The following is a 21,321-nucleotide window of genomic DNA, read 5'->3' on the forward strand; positions in this document are numbered from 1 at the left end:
AGTCTCATCTGCCGTGTCTGGGGAGCTGGGATCAAGCCCCAGGCTCGGGGCGGCCCCCAGCCTGTGCCACTGGCTCCCTCTGCTGGCCTCATGGGGCGGTGCAGGAAACTCCCCAACAGTCTGAATCGGCTCTGATTCTGGAAAAAAGGAATGGCCAGCGGCTTGCATAAGACAAGCGTGTTGCTCTGACACGGATCGGATGCAAGGCCTGGAGGAGGAAGGCCAAGGATTCGGCCCCAGGTCCTCTCGGCTGTTCCCAGGGGGTGGGGAGGTGGGGGGGAGAGAGGCACCTGCCTCCCTGTCCTCCTGCTCTGCTTGCCTCCTCGTGACGATGCGGGATGCATTTAGATGCGGGCAGTAGCCACCTGCGGCCTCACAGCGGCGAGCCCGCGGCCGCGTGTTTCACATACGTGGTTAGGAGGTGGTTGTGATCTTGGTTCAGGGTCCACATCTCTTCACCTTTCCTGGTCAAGCCCTCGTGGTCTCAGGGTGCCGGCTTCAGTGCCTGGTGTCCTCACACGGTGGGGGGGAGGCAGGGGCGGGCTGCCTGGCAGCTTGTCCTCAGGGAGCATCGTCCCTCCCGTTAGCGCCCCCTGCAGGCCTCCCTTCACAGCTCATTGGCCAGAAGGCGGCGCCACCCCCTTAGCTGTTTACCGCGGAGGAGAACGGGGTTGCCCTGCTGGGCTCACTCCGGTCACACTTGGGTCCTGGGCCCGGCTCTGTGCTGCCTGAATGCACTCAGGGCTCCCTAGTGACGAGGGTCCGGGGCCAGTGACCTGGAGTGTATGTCTCCCCCCAAGATGGCCGGCCTGCAGGTGGGGAGGAAGATCTACTCCATCAACGAGGACCTGGTGTTCCTGCGGCCTTTCGCCGAGGTGGAGTCCATCCTCAACCAGTCTTTCTGCTCCCGCCGCCCGCTGCGTCTCCTGGTAGCCACCAAGGCCAAAGAGTGAGTGTCCCCAGGGGCGGGGTGTCAGGTGGAGGAGGTGCCCGAGTCCTGGGGTGGTGGTGGGGTCCAAGCTGTCCTGGCTCCCTGTGCTTGGGGCCCCTTCTACAGGCACGTGACACGGTGCCACTGCCTTTGTTCAGTGGACAGATGTGTATCGAGTGCCCAGTGTGGGCTGCCTGGTGTTTCAGGCTCTGGATCCAGCCCTGCCTGGATGGATTCAACTCTCCCCTTCATGGATCTCAGTCTAGTTGGAGGGCAGAGCAGGAGACAGACGAGGACAGACAGACATACTGAACCCAGTGGTACCAAGCGTGGACCAGTAAATGCAGCTGGACCAGGAGGTGGGCTGTGTGGCGAGATGCAGTCAGGAAGAGGCCACTGAAAACTGAGGCAAAGACCTGAAGGAGGTAGAAGAAGGGGTCCAGCGAACTTCTGGAGAAAGGGTTCCAGGCAGAGGAAATGACAAGTGCAGAGGCCCTGGGGTGGAACCGTGGCTCGTATGTTCGAGGAAGCTAATGGAGCTGGAACAGAGTAAGTGAGAGGGAGGGGTGGCGATGAGGTCAGCCAGACAGTGGTGGTCAGGCCCTATAGGACCGTCACCCGTGGTCAGGACCGTGGAGCTACTGGAAGACTGAGCAGAGGTGAGGCGTGATCTGATGTAGATTCTGGCCGAGTCCGGCTGCAGGTGGAGACTAGATAGAAGCAGGGGGAGTGGTGAGGAGGCTGGTGGCCCGGCCCGGCGTGGCAGCAGTGGGGGTGGGGACAAGTGGTTGGGTACCAGATATGGGTAGAAGGAGAAACATTTTCTATTTTAAAACATGTGCATTTGGTCTTCACGTCTCCCTTCTATTTAAGGCAGATGCTCCCAGTTTTCTATTGATGGGAATGATGGAAGTTTTAATAGGATTACTTCAGTAAAAAGGCAAGCCAATTTAGGGAGAATGATTGATTGGTTGGTATGTGGAAGGGGCAGAAATCACCAAGGTGGAACATACCTGGTCCAAGTTCCAGAAACACCTGGGGTTTGAGAACAGGCCCCCAAGGTGGCCTTATCTGGCTGGTTGGGATGATCCTGAGGCTCAGAGTGGGGGACCTGCCCTCGCTCAGGAGGGAAGCAGATGACAGCATCCAAGTCCCTGGATTGAGGACACCTGATGTGCAGTCCTGGGCAGGTGTTGCCCGCTCTGTCTCGTGTTCCACCCGCAGAAAGGCCAAGACTGGGCTTTCAAACCATGCTCTCTGCGGACACATGGGCATTTTCCCAGAATCAGCGCCAAGATGTGCTGGGTCACTTGTCACCCTCTCAAATCCATGATTACTGAATAAAACCTTCACTGACTGAGGTGCTGGTCTGGCCATCACGAGGCCTCCTGTCATCGAGAGAGAGATGGAGAGGGGGTGGGAGGGTGATGCAGAATTTCTGTGCGTGGAACTGAGTCTCCAGGGGCAGCCAGGTGCTCCTCATTAATTGAATACGCTGTGCTGTGGGCTCTGCTTAGACGAGGTTTCTGTGCATATTTGGACAGCCTGCTGCTGCTCCTCTTCTGGGCTGGATTTCCCAAAAGCCTGGGAGGCAGGGGCTCCTTCAGGGTGGCCCCTAGTGGACCTGCTTCACCTTACGGCTGCTTTTGCTTGGTTTGTGCAGGATCATCAAAGTCCCCGACCATCCAGAGGCTCTGTGCTTCCAGATCCGGGGAGCTGCCCCGCCGTATGTCTACGCGGTGGGGAGAGGTGAGCAGGAGCCCAAGAGGTGGAGAGGGGGCCTTTGGGAGACGGGTCTGTGTATGTGTGTGTGGAAGGAGTTTGGAGGCTCCCAAACTGTCATTACCAGGCCTGAGCCTGTAGAGCACCGTTAGCACTTACCTTCTTTGCTTGAAGCCAAGATTGGCAAATGCGAACGCCTGTAGGGGTCAGGCAGTTACAAAGGGGTGACTGAAAGGAAGACACTAGGGAGTGGTGAGGATTATGGCAAAGCGAAACAATGCATGTTCACTTAAAAAGGGACTGTTTTTCTTCAGCTCAAGCTCATTTTTACCAGGCAGGAAGGGGGCTTACTCTTGCCAGATTTTTATTTATTTTTTTAAAGAAACCAGAAATAGGAATTTTGGGCACAGTTCTGTGGCCAGATCCAGCGCATAAACCAACAGTTAGAGACCTCTGCTTTCTGTATTGTCTTCTCTTATGTGCTGTTTAAGGGGTTACTATGTCTCAGAGATGAAACCAAATAGACCTGAGATACTGGGTTTCTAGCCCTTTTTACATCTGAGGGCCCCACTTTTTTTTTTTTTTTTGTCTTTTTGCTATTTCTTTGGGCTGCTCCCGCGGCATATGGAGGTTCCCAGGCTAGGGGTCGAATCGGAGCTGAAGCCACCGGCCTACGCCAGAGCCACAGCAACGCGGGATCCGAGCTGCGTCTGCAACCTACACCACAGCTCAGGGCAACGCCAGATCATTAACCCACTGAGCAAGGGCAGGGACCAAACCTGCAACCTCATGGTTCCTAGTCGGATTCGTCAACCACTGCGCCACGACGGGAACTCCCCACTTTTAAAATTTAAACCATCTTTGTCCACTCTTATGGTCATAGCTGTATTTTTAATTAATTAATTAATTTTTGGCCACACCCGTGGCATGTGGAAGTTTCCAGGCCAGGGATTGAACCCACCCCATAGCAGTGACCCAAGCCACTGCAGTGACAATGCTGGATCCTTAACCCACTGTGCCACAAGAGAACTCCCACAGTTGTATTTTTAATATATATTGATCGAAAATGCATGTCATGACGGAAAGCTACTAAGGATTTGTTAATTTTTTTTTTCTTTTTTGGCTGCCCTGTGGCATATGGAGTTCCTGGGCCCAGGATCAGATCTGAGCCATAGCTCTGGCAACACAGGACCCACTGTGCTGGGCCAGGGATCAAACCTGCATCCTGGCGCTGCAGAGATGCCCCGATCCTGTTGTGCCACAGCAGGAATGCCAAGAATTTGTTACTTTTTTTTTTTTTTTTTTTTTTAGGGCTGCACCCACGGCATATGGAGGTTCCCAGGCTAGGGGTCTAATTGGAGCTATAGCTGCTGGCCTACACCACAGCCACAGCAACCCAAGATCCGAGCCGTGTCTGTGACCTACACCGGATCTTTAACCCACGGAGCGAGGGCAAGGATTGAACCCCAAACCTCATGGTTCTTAGTTGAATTCATTTCAGCCACGAAGAGAACTCCAAGAATTTGTTGATATTTTAAAGTGGGTTTTTATTTTGTTTATCCCTAAAGCAGTGCTTCTCAGCTGGGAGCAGTTTCGCTCTCCAGGGGCATCTGGTAGTGTCTGGAAATGGCCTTCCTTGTTACAGCTTGGGGTGGGAGGCTACTGGCCTCTCTGGGAAGAGACCAGGGATGTTGCCCAGGACAGCCCCCACCACAGGGCGTTATCCAGCCCAGAGTGTCAGTGGTGTGGAGGTGAGGAACCCCGGCTTAGAGCATCGCAGAGAAGACTAGGTGTTTATGGGTAACTGGGCAAAAACACTAAAACAGCTGATATTACCTGAGTATGTACTAAGAGCCAGGCATGGAGCTAAATGCGTATGTATTTTAACTCACCTAATCTCTCAAGAACCCTATGCGTTAGGTGTGTTTAGTGTTTTCATTTTTACAGATGAGGAAACCAAGGCACAGAGAGGTTAAGGAACGTGCCAAAGGTCACACAGTTGGTCAGTGGCAGAGCCAGGGTTTGAACCCAAGCCCTTGGGGTCCAGGCCTGTACTCGTCGCCATCGCACCATGCAGGCCTGTTGTTCTCCTGTGAACAAAGCTTGACATTCATTGGCATTTCTAGACCCTTCACACAAAACCTTGGGGCCCAATCCCTGCAGTTTGGGAATCGTGCAATAGCTGAGAAACATGCACTTGGGGTCTGGTAGACCTGGTGGAAGCCCGGCCTCTCCTAGCCATGAGGAATGGCTCGCCTCTCCGAACCTCTGTTTCCCTGTCTGCAAGATGGGGCTGGTCCTGGCCCCAGTGTCATGGTTTTTGCAGGACTTCAAAGGAGAGCGAGCTCTAGAGTGAGGCGTTCCTGGCTTCAAGTCCCGGCTCCCTTGCTGTGTGACCTTGGGCTGGTTGCTACTTCTCTGAGCCTCAGTCTCTTCTGCTGCAAAATGGGAATGCCAGCACCTGTCCTGCCCCCTGGCGGGGGAGTGGAGAGTAGCTCTGGGGTGGGAGGGATGGAGGTGGTGTTGGGGGCGTTGGGGTGGCGGGCGGGGTGGGGGACAGGGTTCATCAGTTTACCTGCCTGCCCTTGCCTGGCACCACCCAGGGCCACCCAGCACCACCCAGGGGCGTCCAGCCTCAAGCACTCCTGTCCCCCCCTTAGGCTCCGAGGCTGCGGCTGCAGGGCTCTGTGCCGGCCAGTGCATCCTGAAGGTCAACGGCAACAACGTGACGAGTGACGGAGCCCCAGAGGTCCTGGAGCACTTCCAGGCGTTCCGGAGCCGCCGAGAAGAGGCCCTGGTGAGCCACCCAGGAGCCTCGGGGATCAGGGATGCCCTACTCATTGGGGTAGGGGCTGAGGGCCACCCTCCCTTCTCCGGGGAAAAGCCTGAAGATACCACAGCTTTGGGTAAAGTGGGGCTGCCTCCCTGGCAGGGCTGAGCTAGGCTTGGGCTCTAGGACTCGTCTGCTTCCTTGAACCTCCTGGCCTCAGTTTTCACAGCTGTGAAATGGGTGTGATAAGTAAGACCCTCTTTTCTTACCACACAGGCACCTTGAGCAAATAGTCACATTGATGGTAAAAATTGATATGATACTTGCGTTGGAGGCTGGGGGTCTGTTGGCAGGTGATGCTCATTCATTGGCTTATTTAAAAAGCATTTATTGAGCACCTACTATGTGCCTGGTGCATTTTTAAGCCCTAGAGCCACAGGAGAGACAAGGTCTCTGCTCCCTTACATTTTCAAAGGGTCCTCCTTCCCTGGCTTCTGTGCAGAGCATAGACTATATCGGGTCATGGCTGAGTGTGATGGGAGGTCCCTCAGGAAGGTTCCAGAGCAGAGTCTAGGAGGACTCTCTGAAGATGGTGTCGGCAGCAGGGTAAAAGCCTGAGCTTTGGCACCAGGGAACAGCGTGTGCCTTGGCCCCGTCCCTCCCTCCCTGGGCGCCCCTTTTACTCTGCTCTCTCACAGGGCCTGTACCAGTGGGTCTACCACACCCATGAGGATGCCCAGGAGGCCCAGGGGGTGCCTGGCGAGGACCCCAATGGCGACGGGGCCCGAGAGGATGACCAGCCCAACTCAGGTAATGGGACAGGTGGGCAGCATGACAGAGATGCCGGCGGGGACCAGGACCTCTTCTGTGTCCCCTCCTCCCCATCCTTCTCCACACCATCTGCTCTGCACTAGTCTCTAATCGCTGCTCTAACAAAGTACCCAGAGCATAGTGGTTTGAAATGACACGCATTCATTAGGTTATAGTTCTGGACGTCGGAATTCTGAAATGAGTCTCACTGGGCTGCCATCAAGGTGTCGGCAGGGCAGGGCGCGGCACGTTCGTCTCTGTGGCTTTACAGAGCATCCATTCACTTGCCCGTCTCAGGCCCTAGAAGCCGCCTGCTGTCCTCGGCTGGTGGCCCCCTTCCTCTGCCTGCAGAGCCAGCAGCGTTGGTCTGAGTCCTGCTCAGACGGCCATCTCCTGAATTCTGACTCTGCCGCCTCCATGTGCCCATTCAGGCCTCTTGCGATTACACTGGGTTCACCTGCATCACCCAGAACAGCCTTAGTGTAAAGTCAGCTGGTTAGCCATCCTATTTCCTGCTGCAGCCGTAATGCCTCTTTGCCAGGTAACCGAGGGGACTCACAGCATCAAGGGATGGGCCGTGGGCTCCTTCAGGGCCATTATTCTGCCCACCATGAGCTCCCACATTTCTCTGTCTCGCTCCACCTCAGCCCTGACCCCCAGACTTGTGTTTCTGCCTGACACCCCTGGAAGCTTCACGGGCGTCGCAGACTAAGCACAGCCAAAACCAAACTCCTGACCTTCCGCCGCCTGGTCCGAGCCACCATCTCCCTCACCAGGACTATAGCGGTGGCCTGCTCTCTCCTCTCCCTGCCTGCCCTGCCTCGCCCCCTACTGGCCAGTCTCAAAAAGTAGAACAGAACCTTCCACTGGCTTCCATGCTATGCAGGGCAAAGACCAAGTCCTTGCCATGGTCTTCCAGGCCCAGCCTCGCTCCCCTGCCTCACTTCTCCTCACTTTCCCACTTTCCCTCTCTGCTCTGCTCCGTCTATCCACCCTCTTGGTCGTAAATGCCAAATGGACTCCTGCCCCAGGGCCTTTGCACTTGTGGTTCCCTTTGCCTGGAATGTTCTCCCCCAGAGAACTTTTTTTTTAGTTTTTATGGCAGCACTCATGGCATATGGAAGTTCCTGGGCCAGGGATTGAATCCGAGCCACAGCTGCAGCAATGCCAGGTACTTTAACACACTGCTCTGGGTTGGGGATCGAACCCGTGCTTCTACAATGACCCGAGCCACTGCAGTTGGAGTCTTAACCCACTGTGCCACAGCAGGAACTCCCCCCAGAATACTTCTGACCTTATACCCCTCACCTCACTCAGCTCCCTGCTCAATAGTCACCTCCTCAGAGGTGCCACCGTGAGTGCTGTACTTAAATAAGCCCTTTCTGTCCCTTGGTGTCTCCTCACCCTGTTTTATCTTTCTTCGTACTGTGTGTTAGTTGACATGCACCGTCCAGTTATTTGTTGTTTTTCTCTGTTTTCTCCACTAGAGTGTAAGCTCCCCGAGGACAGGCATTTTGTTTGTTTCATTCCTTGCTGTGACCTCTGAGCCTAGAACTGAGCCTGGTACATAGTAGGTACTCAGTGGATGCTTGTAGTTTGAATAATAGCCCTCCTCTCCAGTCCCTCCTCTAGACTCTGCCCGGTACTTCCGGGCTGGGGGTGGGGACAGAGGTGAGGGAGAACCAGGGGCTTTGGAGCCTGTGTGACTGACAGCTCTGGGCTCCTTGCTGGTCACACTGTTGGAGTCAGCAAAGAGCCAGGGCTAATGGGGTTGTCTGGAGAGCTGTCCCATGCTGCTGGAACATCCAGCCTGGCAGAGGGACCTAAAGGGGACAGGCTAGTGGGGAGGGGGAGAGGCTAGCTGGCAGCTCCAAGCTCAGTTTATGCCTCTCTGAGAGGAAAGGGCTGTGGGCTGCCTTCCCAGCTTGTGGGTGACCACGGTGATGACAGTAAGCTATGCTGAGAGGGGCTGACAGTTTCCGTTCTTCTGTTCAACATGTAGCAGCACCTACTGTGTGCCAGGTACTCTCCTAGGAGCTGGAGATACATGAGTTGGCAAGGCAGACAAGGGTCCTTGCCCTCAGGGCACTGGAATGAGGGGAGCCAGACAATGAATAAAAGAAAAAAACATTGACAAGTGGTGACACAGTATGAGGGTGAGGGGAGAAAGAGTGATGGGGTGCATGTTGAGAGGTACACTTTGGAGCAGGTGGAAAGGAAAGCAGTTCACTCCAATAAAGTACCTACTTTCTTCCTAGATAGATCACTGTCTAGCTATGTGGCCTTTGAGGAGTCACAGCCTCTCTGGGCTTGTGTTAATTAGATCTGAAATGGGCTACATAAAAACATTGGCTCAGCAAACTAAAAAGTCTGAAAAGAGTCAACAAGCTTCAGGTTTGGCTTGATCCAGCACTTCATATAATGAGGAAACTGATTCTCAGTTCTCAGCTCTGCTCCCTCTGTGTTGATTTCCCTCTTACATGCTATTTTCTCCACCCGGTGACTCTGGTAACTTGGAATCCAGTTGAAAAAGAATATCTCATCTTTGTAGCCTGAACAGAAGTCCCAGACTTGACTCTCATGGGCCCAGCTTGGATTACAAGCTTGTTCCTGAACCAGTCACTGTGAAGAGGGGAAATCAAATATGCTGATTGGCTAGGGCTTTGCCACTGGGAGAAGGTGTGGATGGGGGGGGGGTCCCCTTTTCTGAGCCACGTAGCCTGGGAATGGGGCTCAAGGGTTGATTCCTAGAAGGAAAATCTTCTACAACAGGAGGTGGATGATAGTGGGCTGGCAAAAGTGAACAGAGCTGCAGCCCAGGCTTCAGTCCCCTTCATGTGTCCACACGAGCCGCCCACGGTGCTGGGTCAGAGGGCTGGCCTGCAGGTTGGTGCCTCTCCTCAGGGTCACCTGTTCCTTTGGCTTCCAGACTTCCCCCTGCTATCCCTGGGTCCCCAGCTGAGCCTGCAGGAGGACAGCCCTGTGGTCAGCCTGACAGTGGACAACGTGCACCTGGAGCATGGCGTGGTGTATGAATATGTGAGCACAGCAGGCATCAAGTGCCACGTGCTAGAGAAGATCGTGGAGCCCCGTGGCTGCTTCGGCCTCACTGCCAAGGTCTTGCTGGGTGCTGCCCTGCCCTTGGGGGAGGGAGTGGAACAGCCTGATTCCCATGTCCTCAGAGTTAGCCGTTAGCCCTGAATCCTAGGCCCTGGCCTACCACTTGGTAGCTGTGGTGCTTAGGAGACTGACTTATCTCTTAGCCTCAGTTTACTCATCTGTAAATGGGCCAGTAATAGACTTGACCTCCTAGGACAGATAAAGCCCTTAAGATTCTCCCTGGTGCACAGTGAGTGCTCAGTAGCTGTTAATGTTTCTACAGATCCTCGAGGCCTTTGCTGCCGATGACAGTGTCTTCGTGCAGAACTGTGGGAGGCTCATGGCCCTGAGCAGCAACATGAAGACCATGTCCCACTATGAGTTCCGCAACATCTGTGACACCAAGCTGGAGAGCATCGGCCAGAGGATCTCCTGCTACCAGGAGGTGCCTTCACCCTGCAGGGTCTCACCTTGGGGTTATTTCAGTTGTAAATGTCCAAACCCAACCCAGCTTAGCTTAAACAAATGGGATAATTTATTGGTTTATAATACTGAAAAGTCCAGAGGTGAGCTTCAGGCAAAGTTGTATCCAGGCACTCAAACAGATATCACCCTGTTATGAAAACAGGGCCTTTCTCCTCCTGTTGACTTTGTTTTCTTGTGTTGGTTTCACTCTCAGGCAGGCCCTTTTCATGTGGTGTCAGGATGCCCGCCTGTCCCACGCCCACCCCACCCCCTGCCCGGCGCCCCCCCGCCCCCCCCCCCCCCCGCCCCCATAGCTCTAGCCTTAGAGCTTTAGCTCTAACCTCTTCTAGTAGAAAAGGAACTCGATGAGAGCTCTTGTTGGCTTGGCTTGTGTCCCTTACCTAGCCCTGTACCAGTCTCTGCAGGGATGGGGAGGCAGCCTTACCTGAACCTCAGGGACCATGGGGCATGGCGAGATGGTGCCTCCAGGATAGCTCAGGTGCAGCAAAAAATGGGGAAATTAATGTGGGTAGGTTCTCAGTGGCCTCCTGTTTCTCCAGGCCTTCCCTGAAATTTGGATCTAGTGAAATATGGTGCAGTGGAATTCACTTTTCCATTTGGAGCTACTGGCATTTTGTCCACTTTCAGAGTGTCTAGCCTGGGCCAGGTTGAGGTGGGTACTGGGGGTGGGCCAGAGTTCCCAGACCCCTGAATCATGACCCCATGTCCCCCACCTTTCTCAGTTTGCAGCTCAGCTAAAGAGCAGGGTCAGCCCACCCTTCAAACAAGCTCTCCTGGAACCCCATCCACTGTGTGGCCTGGACTTTTGCCCCACCAATTGCCACATCAACCTCATGGAAGTGTCCTACCCCAAGACCACGCCCTCGGTTGGCAGGTCCTTCAGTATCCGCTTTGGTAGAAAACCCTCCCTCATCGGCCTTGACCCAGAGCAAGGTAATTGCATGTGTCTGTCAAAAATCATGTTCGGATCTCACACTGCATACAGAAGCATGTCTGAAAGCTAGCTGTCCAGGGCTGGAATGGTGGCACCTTAGTCTTCAGGGATCCAGGCTCCTTCTTTCTATGCTGCCATCTCTAGATGTTGCTTTTATCCCAGTGGATTCCTCATGGAATAGAATGGCTGCTGGAGTACCAGCCATCATGTCTACATATCAGGCAGGAAAAGGATAGTTGGAAATATGTTAGCACCAAACCAAAGATCTCTTACTGAAGTAATTTAATGTATTAAAAGAATATTTAAAAGAGAATCTTTTTACACTTATTGTGGTCCTTAAAATGGATTTAAAGGGTTTAAGCCCCTCTGTCTAAGGAGCTTGTGGGGTGTCTGGGGTTTGGTTCCTGCTGAGCTCTCCCCCCACCACTGCAGGTCACCTGAACCCCATGTCCTACACCCAGCACTGCATCACCACCATGGCTGCCCCGTCCTGGAAGTGCCTGCCTGCTGCAGAGGGGGACCCGCAATGGCTGGGTCTCAACGACAGCAGCTTTGGGCCAGCTGGTGGAGCCCTTGGCCAGGAGGACCGGGGCCTGAGCTTCCTACTCAAGCAGGAGGACCGCGAGATCCAGGATGCCTACCTGCAGCTCTTTACCAAACTGGATGTGGCCCTGAAGGAGATGAAGCAGTATGTTACCCAGATCAACCGGTGAGCCCTGGGCCTGGGAGGGAACGGGGCGGGGCGGGGTCAGAGTCAGGATTTCTCAACCTCAGCCACATCGCCATTTTGGGAGGGATCATTCTTTGGGGTGGGGGTGCTGTCCTGCACACTGAGGGATCCCTGGCCTCTACCCACTAGATGCCAGCCGCATCCCCTCCCCCAGTTGTGACAGCCATAGGCGTCTTCAGACATTGTCAGACGCTCCCTGGGGGACAGAATCATCCCTGACTGAGAACCGCTGCTCTAATGCAGGCAGTGGGGCATCAGTAGAGCCTAAAACTACTGGGTGAAAGGTTTGGGGGGACCTTTGTCATTAATGTTGCAGAAGGAGAGATGGCTGGACGTGATGTCCCTTTTGCTGCGGTGCAGCCGGACACGCACACAGCACCACCTGCCATCTTGTCAACAGAAATCACCCCGTTCTCTGATCAAAGTTCTGGGCCTCACTGCTCAGCTGGAAAACGTGGGGTGTAAGGGAGAGTGAAATGCACTCCAGGGACGCAGTTGGCCAAATCGAGGGCGGGCAGTTCCAGACGACACATGACCCAGTTTCTCTGACAAATAAATGAGGGGAACGCAGGTACAGGGAGGAGGAGGCAGACTTGAGAGACGCAGCCACCAAATGCAGCGTCTGGACCTGGTTAGAGTTCTGTTTCTAAGACACCATCTGTGAAAAGACACTTTAGGGACCATGTGGGCCGCTTGGGGTTGGAGCTGGATGGTGTTACGGAATCATTCCTTGTGTCAGGGGTGGTGATAGACTGTTGTGTTTACAGCAGTGCTTCTCAGCCTCGACACTTTTGATGCTTGGAGCCGGTGGATTCTCGGTGGTGGGGTATTTAGTGGCGTCCTGGCAACTACTACTTGGAAACCAGTAGTTTCCCCACCCTGCATTCTCGTAACAACTAAATATGTCTCTGGACGTTGCTGAATGTTTGCCCTTCAGGAAACTTGCTAAATTGCTAACCATTTCCTGGGGTGGGGGAGTGGGGTGCAAAAATCCCCCCCAAATGAGAACCATTGCTTTACAAAAAGTTCTTATGTGCTAGAGACACATATGAAACTGTTTATAGGGAAAATTATATGACATCTTAAGTTTGATTTAAATACTCCAGAAAAAGAAAAAGTGACAGGAAAGATTGAGCAAAGAAAAGTGGATCCTGAGTTGCCATTGTTGAAGCTGGCAGCTGGGTACCTGGAGTTCATCATGTTGTTCCTTTTCCTTTCGTGTATGATGGAAACTGTCCATGATAAAAGAAAAAAATAATGTGGAGTCTGGAGCCAGCAGGCCTGGGTTTGATCCTGGCTATGCCGCTTTTTAGCTGTGTGACCTTGGGCAAGTCACTCAACCTCTCTGAGCCTTGATGGGCTCATCTGTTAAAATGGGGCTCATCATAATACTGACCTCATGAGATAGAGTAGGATTATATCAGCCAGGGATTCCTGATCCCTTACAAGGCACCAGACACTGTCTTAAGCACTTTATATATTTGAACTCCTTAATCTTTACAGCAGCTTAGGACATAAATGGTGATATTACTCTGTTTTACAGAGGAGGAAACTGAGTCTCAGAGAGGTTTAATAATTTAGGTCTCTCAACTAGGCAATGCTAGCATCAGGATTAGAATCTCGGGTCTGTCTTAAAAAACGGATAGTTTTAGGAGTTCCTGCTAAGGATCCAGTGTTGTCTCTGTGGCAGCTCAGGTCACTGCTGAGTTCGATCCCTGGCCCAATTCAGTGGGTTAAGGATCCGGTGTTGCCGCAGCTGTGGTGTACATTGCAGCTACAGCTCAGATTTGATCCCTGTCCTGGGAACTTCCGTGTGCTGTGAGTGTGGCCAAAAAAACCAACCCAAAAAACAGCTATAGTCTGAAAAATTATACTCTGTACTAGGAGTTGACACAGTATGGTCTATGGGCCAAATCCATCCCACTGCTTTTTTAAAAAGTAAGGTTTTATTGGAACAGAGCCATGCCCATTGAAAAGAATGATGTCTGTGGTGCTGTCACAGTACAGAGGCAGAGTTGAGCAGTTGTAACTGAGACCATGTGGCCCTTACAGGCCACGTTTTCCAGTCACCTTCTTTGTGGCTTGGCTGTGAAGTGAAGACCCTCTGAGTCTAACGCCACCTACCGGAGGGATGTGTATGCACATCTGCAGAGTCACTGCAGATTTTCAGGGAAGGGATTTCCAGGGACGGGACACAGAGCATTTGATGGCTCCCTCTGCTTAGGGTCAGAGGTGAGGCCTGAGGTCAGGGCCTTGCCTGGGCCCATGGTGGTGAGTGAAGCCACGGGCTTGTGCCTTTAAGTTCAAAGTCTTTACTCCCACAGGCTGCTGTCCACCATCACGGAGCCCACCTCGGGTGGGTCCTGCGATCCGCCCTTGACCGAGGAGGCCTCATCCCCTCCACTGGTCAGCGAAGAGAGCGAGATGGACAGGACTGACCACGGGGGCATCAAGAAAGTGTGCTTCAAGGTGTCCGAGGAGGATCAGGAGGACTCGGGGCACGACACCATGAGCTACCGGGACTCCTACAGGTGGGAGCGGCCCCGAGGGTCTCCTGGGGTGTGGTGTGGACGGCCAGGGGCACAGCGGACACTTCCCAGGAAGCAGGGGCTGGGGCTGGGGCTGGAGCGTGTGGTTCTGGGAGTGCTCATTTCTGTCCTTCTTCCTCTTTGCAGCGAGTGCAACAGTAATCGGGACTCCGTCCTGTCCTACACCAGCGTGAGAAGTAACAGCTCCTACCTGGGCAGCGACGAGATGGGGTCCGGTGAGTACAGAGGCTCCTGCCCCCAGGAGGGGGGGGGGGTCCTGCAGTGGGGTTTAGTTTCGTTTATTTAATTTCGTTAAGCTTCGCTCCATGTTATATTCTTTTCTGCTACCTTATGTGTAGTCTGGGCGTGGTTTCCTTTCCTTCATGCGTTCAGCAAATGCTTGTTGAGCCCCTGGTACGTAGCAGTGGATGAAAAGACAAAGACCCTGGCCCTCGTGGAGCTGACATTCTCTGTGAATGCCAGGGACACGGAACAAATAAAAGCATACATGACACAGGTACAGGTGACGACGAGGGCTCCATTATCGCTAAAATAGGGTGACCTAGTGGTTTCCATAAATGACATGTGCTCAAACCAAAAATCCAGATGACACACAAAAATTCAGAAGAGGTACATAAAAATGGGTCAGAATCTCAGCCCCTCCCCCGGGAATGACCACTGCTGACATTTGGGGTCATCGGTGAATGTGTGTTCCTTCATAGATGGACATGTGGGTGGATGGCTGGATAGACAGAAAGACGTAAGTGCGATTTTGATAGGAGATCTCATCGTGACTCAGAGGGTTAAGGACCTGCCTAGTGTCTGTGAGGACGCAGGTTCAATCCCTGGCCTTGCTCAGTGGGTTAAGGATCTGACGTTGCTGTAAGCCGTGGTGTAGGTCAAAGATGAGACTCGGATCCGGTGTTGTTATGGCTGTGGTGTAGGTCAGCAGCTGCAGCTGTGATTGACCCCTAGCCTGGTAACTTCCATATGCTGTGGGTACGGTCCTAAAAAAAAGAGAGATTTTATAAACTAGATTATATGTTCCTTGGAACTTTTACTCAAAGACTGAAATTTGTTTTTTTTAGCTTCTCAAAATTGCATTCCGTGAATATGATACACATCCACATGGTTCATAATTCAAAAGGCATGTCACCCGGCCTTCCAGTTCCTAGGCCCCCACTGTCACTGCTGCCCTATGCTGTCCCTCCAGAGGTAGTCTGTGCATAAAAATTTAATTTTAATTACACTTCAATGTAACAGGAGAAAAAGGAGCTGAGGTAAAAATCAGATACTGCTGAACTTTAAATAAATATTTCATCTCATAAAACATGCAGCCACAAAAACTGTTCCTGGGGAGTTTTGGGAAGGAGCTTACATGTGGCAGCTGATTTAGCTGAAACAGCCAGGGGATGAATTGGGAGACCTGGGATCCAGTTCCTTCTCTCTGGCTCGCTGGCTCCTCATCCGCAGAGTGGAAATAACAGTGACTTAAAATTGTGCAGTGTTTTGGTTCCTCTTGCCCACTTTGCAGGTGAAGAAACTGAGGCTCAGAGAGGTCAAGTGATTATATTGTGTCACACAGCCAGGACCTGGGTCTGTCTGCTTCCACATCTGCTGTGGGTTTGGGAGCTCTGTATCTACATTGCTTTCTTGGGAAAGAGGCTGGGAAGGTGTGCGATGGGGCAGGAATAGTTGATGACTGTGGTTTCTTCCTTCCAGGGGATGAGCTGCCCTGTGACATGAGGATCCCGTCAGACAAGCAGGACAAGCTCCATGGCTGTCTAGAGCATCTCTTTAACCAGGTAGGACCTTTATCCCAATCTTGGCCTGACCTTGAGTTCTGCCCATCACCCCTGGTCAGAACCCATACACCAGGAGCCAGGGCAGGGAGTATGGGTCACGGGTCCCTGTGGGTCAAGGGTCAGGACCTGGAGGGCCCTGGGAGCCACACTAACCTACAACTTGCTGCCGCCCAGGTGGACTCCATCCACGCCCTCCTCAAGGGGCCCATCATGAGCAGGGCTTTTGAAGAGACCAAGCATTTCCCCATGGATCACAGCTTGCAAGGTGAGCAGACAGGTATCCCCAGGCAGGGCCACAGGTGACATCCAGCATCCAGCAAAGAGACAGCCTGCGATGGGGGACATGTGCTGGACGGGGTCAGCCCTCCCCCACGCCCCCACCCCTGAGCCATATTCTCAGCTTTGCCTCTCTCCTTCCAAACGGCCATGGGCTGGTCCAGGGACAGTTAGCAGGTTCAGCCCATGAGCCAGAACTAGCTCATGGCCTGTTTTTGTACAGACTGTAAGCCAAGAATGATTTTTCATTTATAATGAGTTGTCACAACGAAAGAAAGAAAGAATGTATATGTGCCAGAGGCAGTATGCCCTGCCCAGCCTTAATCAGTCCCTGTGTGACCCTTTACGGAAAAAGTGTGCAGATCCTTGGCTGCTCCCTGAGCCTTTCAGCGCCTCCGTCTGTCCATCTGTAACACGAGGTTAAGGACTGGAGCGGAGTTTGCTGAACCTCAGACCCTCCAGCCCTTTTATCACTTTAGACATAGTCACAGACAGTCACAGATCTACTGACGTTACATTTGCTCAACAATATTCATTTACTGCCTGTATTTTATTGATAGAACTTGTCTGAAACAGTGTCTCCCTTTAAAAAAATGTAGTTTTGAAGGGAACTTATTAAACTCCCTGGAAATGGAAAAGCAGTACAACGTGCCATAAAATAATGATGACCATAAGGATAAATCCAATGGAAAGAACAACAAAAATGTGCTTGTGCTGTAGTTGGGCCACTGTTGCCTGCCCAGAGTTCTTTGTTCTTTATTCATGAGGGGGGTTAGTGCGTTAAAGTGCTAAGGATTTCCCAGCACCAAACTGGGACTTTCTCTTTGAAATAAATGATTGTGAGAGAAGGATTTGACATTTATGTCATTCTACCTACTTTTCCGCACATTTTCCCATCCATCCGACTCTCCATCCATCCACCCGTCTGTCCTTCCATCAGTTCATCCTTCCATCCATCCTTCCACTCATTCACCTACCCACCCACTACCGTGCCCTCATCTCTGCAGCCTCCCACCACCCACTTACCCGCCGTCCCCATCTGCTCACCCACCCGTGCATCCATGTGTTCATACATCCAGTAAATAATGCCCAAGAACCAGCTTGTGCCAGGCCTTGTGCTGGTGCTGGGGACCATGACACTGCCCCTGACCCCAGGGAGCTTCCACTTGGGTGCAGGAGATAGGAAAAGAAACAGGTAGTTCTCCTAATAAGGCAGGGAGTGGTACGGAGTTGGGCTGCCCTCCTGCTGTCTCAGGAGGTCCCTGGGATGGACCGTAGAAAGTGGAAACATCAAACCCAGAGGCAACCAAACCGCAAATATCTCAAAAACCTGGGACTTTGTAATGGAAGAGGCCAAAGGAGCAGGGGCCTGCGTCTGCCTGTCTGGGGCTAGGTTCAAGTCCCAGCTCTGTCACTACCCTGCTGTGTGACTTCAGGCAAGTCACTTTCCCAGTCTGTGCCTGGACGCCCTCCTCTGTGCCGGGAAAAGGTTACACTAGGTTACAGCTCATGTACCAGCTTGACTGGTTGTGGCTATGCGGAGGTGGTTCCTGAGAATCCTTCTGTCACTACATTCAGGCAAAAGAATGCTGTGATTGATTTCTGAGGTCTGGTTGGTTGTACCTCTGAGGGGTCACTGCCTCAGATTAGTAGGAAGCAGTGCTAAGATTGACTAGCGATGTCTGCCACGGGTGTGCTTCCATGAATTAGTGGCAGGCTTACCATGTATTTGCCGTCTGTGGATCAGTTAATACCCAAGAGTCCTGCAGCATCCTTGATCTAGGATTCTGAACTTTGGAATCTAGTGGTGGGACAGAGGCCTTTGTGCCACCATTTCCCAAAACTACCTAACTGTCCCTTTCCTGCTCTTGTGTCCCTTTCCTGCCCCAGAGTTCAAACAGAAGGAGGAGTGTACAATCCGTGGCCGGAGCTTGATCCAGATCAGCATCCAGGAGGACCCCTGGAACCTCCCCAATTCCATCAAGACCCTGGTGGACAACATCCAGAAATATGTGGAAGGTCAGTCGGGCAGAGAAGGATGCGATGTGGAGGTTTTGTGGTGTTTGGTTCCTAACAAGGAACATGGAAGAGTCAGGAATGGCCCTCCCCGTTCCCCCCCGCCCCGTGGCCCTGGCTCTCCAGGTGCAGTGAGAGGACGCAAGCCAGTGCCCCTCTCCCAGACGTGTCCTGCCCTGGGTGGGGCCTGGGACAGTTCGGGAACCACGGATGTGGGGTGCTGGGGACTTCCTTGCAGAGTCAGGAGGCTGGGAGGCCTTCCAAAAATTGTGGATTTCATTCATTTCTTTTGTTCATTATCAAAGTTACAAGTTGGGGGCGGGGGTGGAGGTACAGGTCCTGACTCAGGCCCACAGTTAGGTTTTTGATGCTGCGGTGTTGAAAAATGAGAATCTGCTGCCAGCGTTTATAATCCAAGATCCCACATAAAAGTCTGTCTTTCTGGCTATTCTCTAACAATCAGAAGATCTGGTGATAACCAGCTCGCAATCCCACATTCACACTTGGTGGCTCCAGCTTGAGGTGAGGGAGGAGTGCCTTCCAATCCACATGGTTCCCACCACGCCCTGTGGCCTGGGCTCTGCATTACCTGCCTGGCCCTTGGCAGCATTTGAACCTGGAACTCCTGAGTTAGAAGGACCCAGGCCAGGGAGACATTTAAGCAGTCAGCTAGGCCATGACACCAGGAACAGCACCCTCTGAGTAGCAGGGGACATCTTTGCTGGCCCTGAGCTGTCGTATTTTCCAAAACTGCCATTGGTTAAGAGCATAGGCTCTGGAGCCAGATGGCCAGTGCTGGAACCCCAGCTCTCCCACTTATTGGCTGTGTGACCTTGGCAAGTTCCTTGACTTCTCTGTGCCTCAGTCTCTTCATGTGTAAAATGGGTTCACAAGGCTACCCCCCTCAGGGTTCTCGTGAGAATTAAATGAGCCCATGCAAAGAAGACGCTTAGTGCCCTGCCTGGCGCTGGTAAATCTCAGTGAGTGCACGTGGCTGTGGTCACCACACCCAGCCCTGTGTCTTGGCGCCTCCCCAGGACAGAATGTATTTCCAGAGGCCAAATCCAGAAGCCTTTCAGATTTTTCCTTTAAGCCCCTTCTGGGCCCGAGGGCCTTTATTTGAAGGAAAGAGACCAGGATGTGAGACCTGCGTCTGGCAGGTGTGAGCTTTGTCCCCACGCGGGCAGGGCTTGGCCGTGTAGGATGTAACTACTGAGCATGCGTGTGAGCGTATGTGGCCTGAGTGGGCGCCCACGTGAATGTACATAGGTGTGTCAGTGTGTGCCCATGCACAGGTACAAGGTGCAGCTGGGGGGCTCTGGCCCAGGAGTTGGAGGGGTGGGTTTCAGTCCCCGTTTGGCGGGTGTATGTAAACAGGTGGGGTGCAGCTCACAGTTGAGCTTCCATCCCCTGGAGGTCTGGGGGTTTCTGGAGTCCACCCAACATTCAATCAAAGCTTCTTGAGCACAGCTGTGTGTACCCACTGTCACCACTGAGGAGTCAGAGCCCGAGGGCTGTGGGGAGGGCCCAGCTCTGTTCCCTCCTGCTCACCGCTCACTGCTCTCATCCCATCTCCCTTCTCGGTCCTTCTCCTTCCAGATGGAAAGAACCAGCTGCTCCTGGCCTTGCTGAAATGCACAGGTGAGGGCTTTTGGAAGGGCACCTGTGGTGTGCACCCACTCGTGGCTGCTGGCTCTCATGACTGCAGCCCAGGGAGGCCTCTGCTGGCCAAGCTTGACCTTCCTGAGGTCATTGGGGCCTGCACGGGGGAGGCAACACGGTGGCCTCTTGCTCCTCCAAGAACTCCTTAGACCTCACTTCTTCCCCTTGTGTCCAGGGGACCAGTCTCAGGGTCACGGAGCCAGCAGCAATGTCTCTTGCCGCCTCCCAGGCCTGGGCGATCGGGACGGGGACACGGGATAGTGCACCCTTGATTAGGGAGGCTCTTTCCTCAGCCGGGGGCTTCCTCCCCAGCAGACAGAGGGGAGCAGGGGGGTTCATGGTGGGCGAGGACAATCTTGGACCATTGGAGGTGTTTTCAGACCCTCCTTTCCTTCCAGAAGTTCTCAGACAAGCAGCAGCTAGAATAGGATTGAGGTCAGAATCGTCTGAAAACCCACTGGCCAGATTCAGTCATTGAAAATAATCCCTTCCAGGAGGTTGGGACCCTGAATGACTGCCCCCAGTTGGCCAGTCCTGGAAATCATGTCACGAGCAGGCGGCAGAGAAGTGGGGGTGGAGGGCATGACGGGAAGGAGAGGGAGTTGTCAGAATAGAGGAGGCAGTAAACTGCATTTCCTAAAACATGGAGCTTGGCATCGCTGTCATTCTCAGGCAAGGCCGAGGAATTTCCTAACAAAGGAGAAACAGCCGAGGGTCAGGGTTTGGGGAGAGCCTTTGGAAAATTACAAGTTTTTGTTTTTTATTTTTATTTTTTTTTAATAGGCAGACGGGTCGTTCAGAGTTGAGTTTCTTAGCAAATTGGCTTGATTTTGGAGAGTTGATGTTTAAATTGGCCTTGGGGCCTGGGATGAATTAATTCTGGCAGGTTGGCCCCAGAGATGTGATCAGGTCGGGGAGAGGGGGGCGCTTCTGGGCCCCGAGGTCACAGGAGCCCTGCCCGGCGGGGTCCCGCCACCTCTGCCCACAGACACAGAGCTGCAGCTGCGAAGGGACAGTATCTTCTGCCAGGCCCTGGTGGCCGCCGTGTGTACCTTCTCTGAGCAGCTGCTGGCAGCCCTGAGCTACCGCTACAACAACAATGGCGAGTACGAGGAGAGCGGCCGGGACGCCAGCCGCAAGTGGCTGGAGCAGGTGGCGGCCACCGGTGTCCTCCTGCACTGCCAGTCCCTGCTCTCGCCAGCCGTGGTGAGTAGGGGAGGGGGCGGGCTTGCTCACCCAGTTCATTCATTCAGCAGTTATTTATCCAGCGCCTACCATGGGCCACTGTTACAGGCCATGGGGACCCAACAAGGGACAAAACAGAGAGGTTTTGTACTCAGTGGTCTTATATCCTAGTTTTGGGAGGCAGACATAAGCAAGTGAGGAAGAGGAATGGTGTAGACCAGTGGTTGTTACCAGGACAGTTTTACCCCTGGGGACACTCAGCAGTGTCTGGGGGCATTTTGGGTTGTCACAACTATGGGAAGGGGTCGGGGGCTACTGGTGTCTGGTGTGTAGAGGCCGAGGATGCTGCTAAACCCCCTGCAGCACA

At 53.2% G+C, this 21,321-nt stretch overlaps 1 protein-coding gene across 4 annotated transcripts in view; it reads left to right on the forward strand.

The window, feature by feature from the left end:
- Positions 1–21,321, forward strand: part of PREX1 (phosphatidylinositol-3,4,5-trisphosphate dependent Rac exchange factor 1) — a 197,039-nt gene that overhangs the window by 163,726 nt on the left and 11,992 nt on the right. For 3 of the 4 annotated variants that reach the window (XM_047770921.1, XM_047770920.1, XM_047770922.1), the window contains exons 18-32: positions 801–949; positions 2,595–2,680; positions 5,314–5,450; positions 6,122–6,233; positions 9,163–9,350; positions 9,616–9,777; positions 10,541–10,751; positions 11,185–11,461; positions 13,807–14,013; positions 14,158–14,246; positions 15,733–15,815; positions 15,990–16,080; positions 17,982–18,110; positions 19,707–19,748; positions 20,758–20,975. In XM_047770921.1, the coding sequence (XP_047626877.1) occupies positions 801–949; positions 2,595–2,680; positions 5,314–5,450; positions 6,122–6,233; positions 9,163–9,350; positions 9,616–9,777; positions 10,541–10,751; positions 11,185–11,461; positions 13,807–14,013; positions 14,158–14,246; positions 15,733–15,815; positions 15,990–16,080; positions 17,982–18,110; positions 19,707–19,748; positions 20,758–20,975 (2,181 nt within the window). The remainder of the gene's footprint in view (positions 1–800; positions 950–2,594; positions 2,681–5,313; positions 5,451–6,121; positions 6,234–9,162; positions 9,351–9,615; positions 9,778–10,540; positions 10,752–11,184; positions 11,462–13,806; positions 14,014–14,157; positions 14,247–15,732; positions 15,816–15,989; positions 16,081–17,981; positions 18,111–19,706; positions 19,749–20,757; positions 20,976–21,321) is intronic. The other variant, XM_047770923.1, reaches the window with a different exon arrangement.

This window comes from Phacochoerus africanus, chromosome 3 (assembly GCF_016906955.1).
Source record: "Phacochoerus africanus isolate WHEZ1 chromosome 3, ROS_Pafr_v1, whole genome shotgun sequence".
Classification (NCBI taxonomy): domain Eukaryota; kingdom Metazoa; phylum Chordata; class Mammalia; order Artiodactyla; family Suidae; genus Phacochoerus; species Phacochoerus africanus.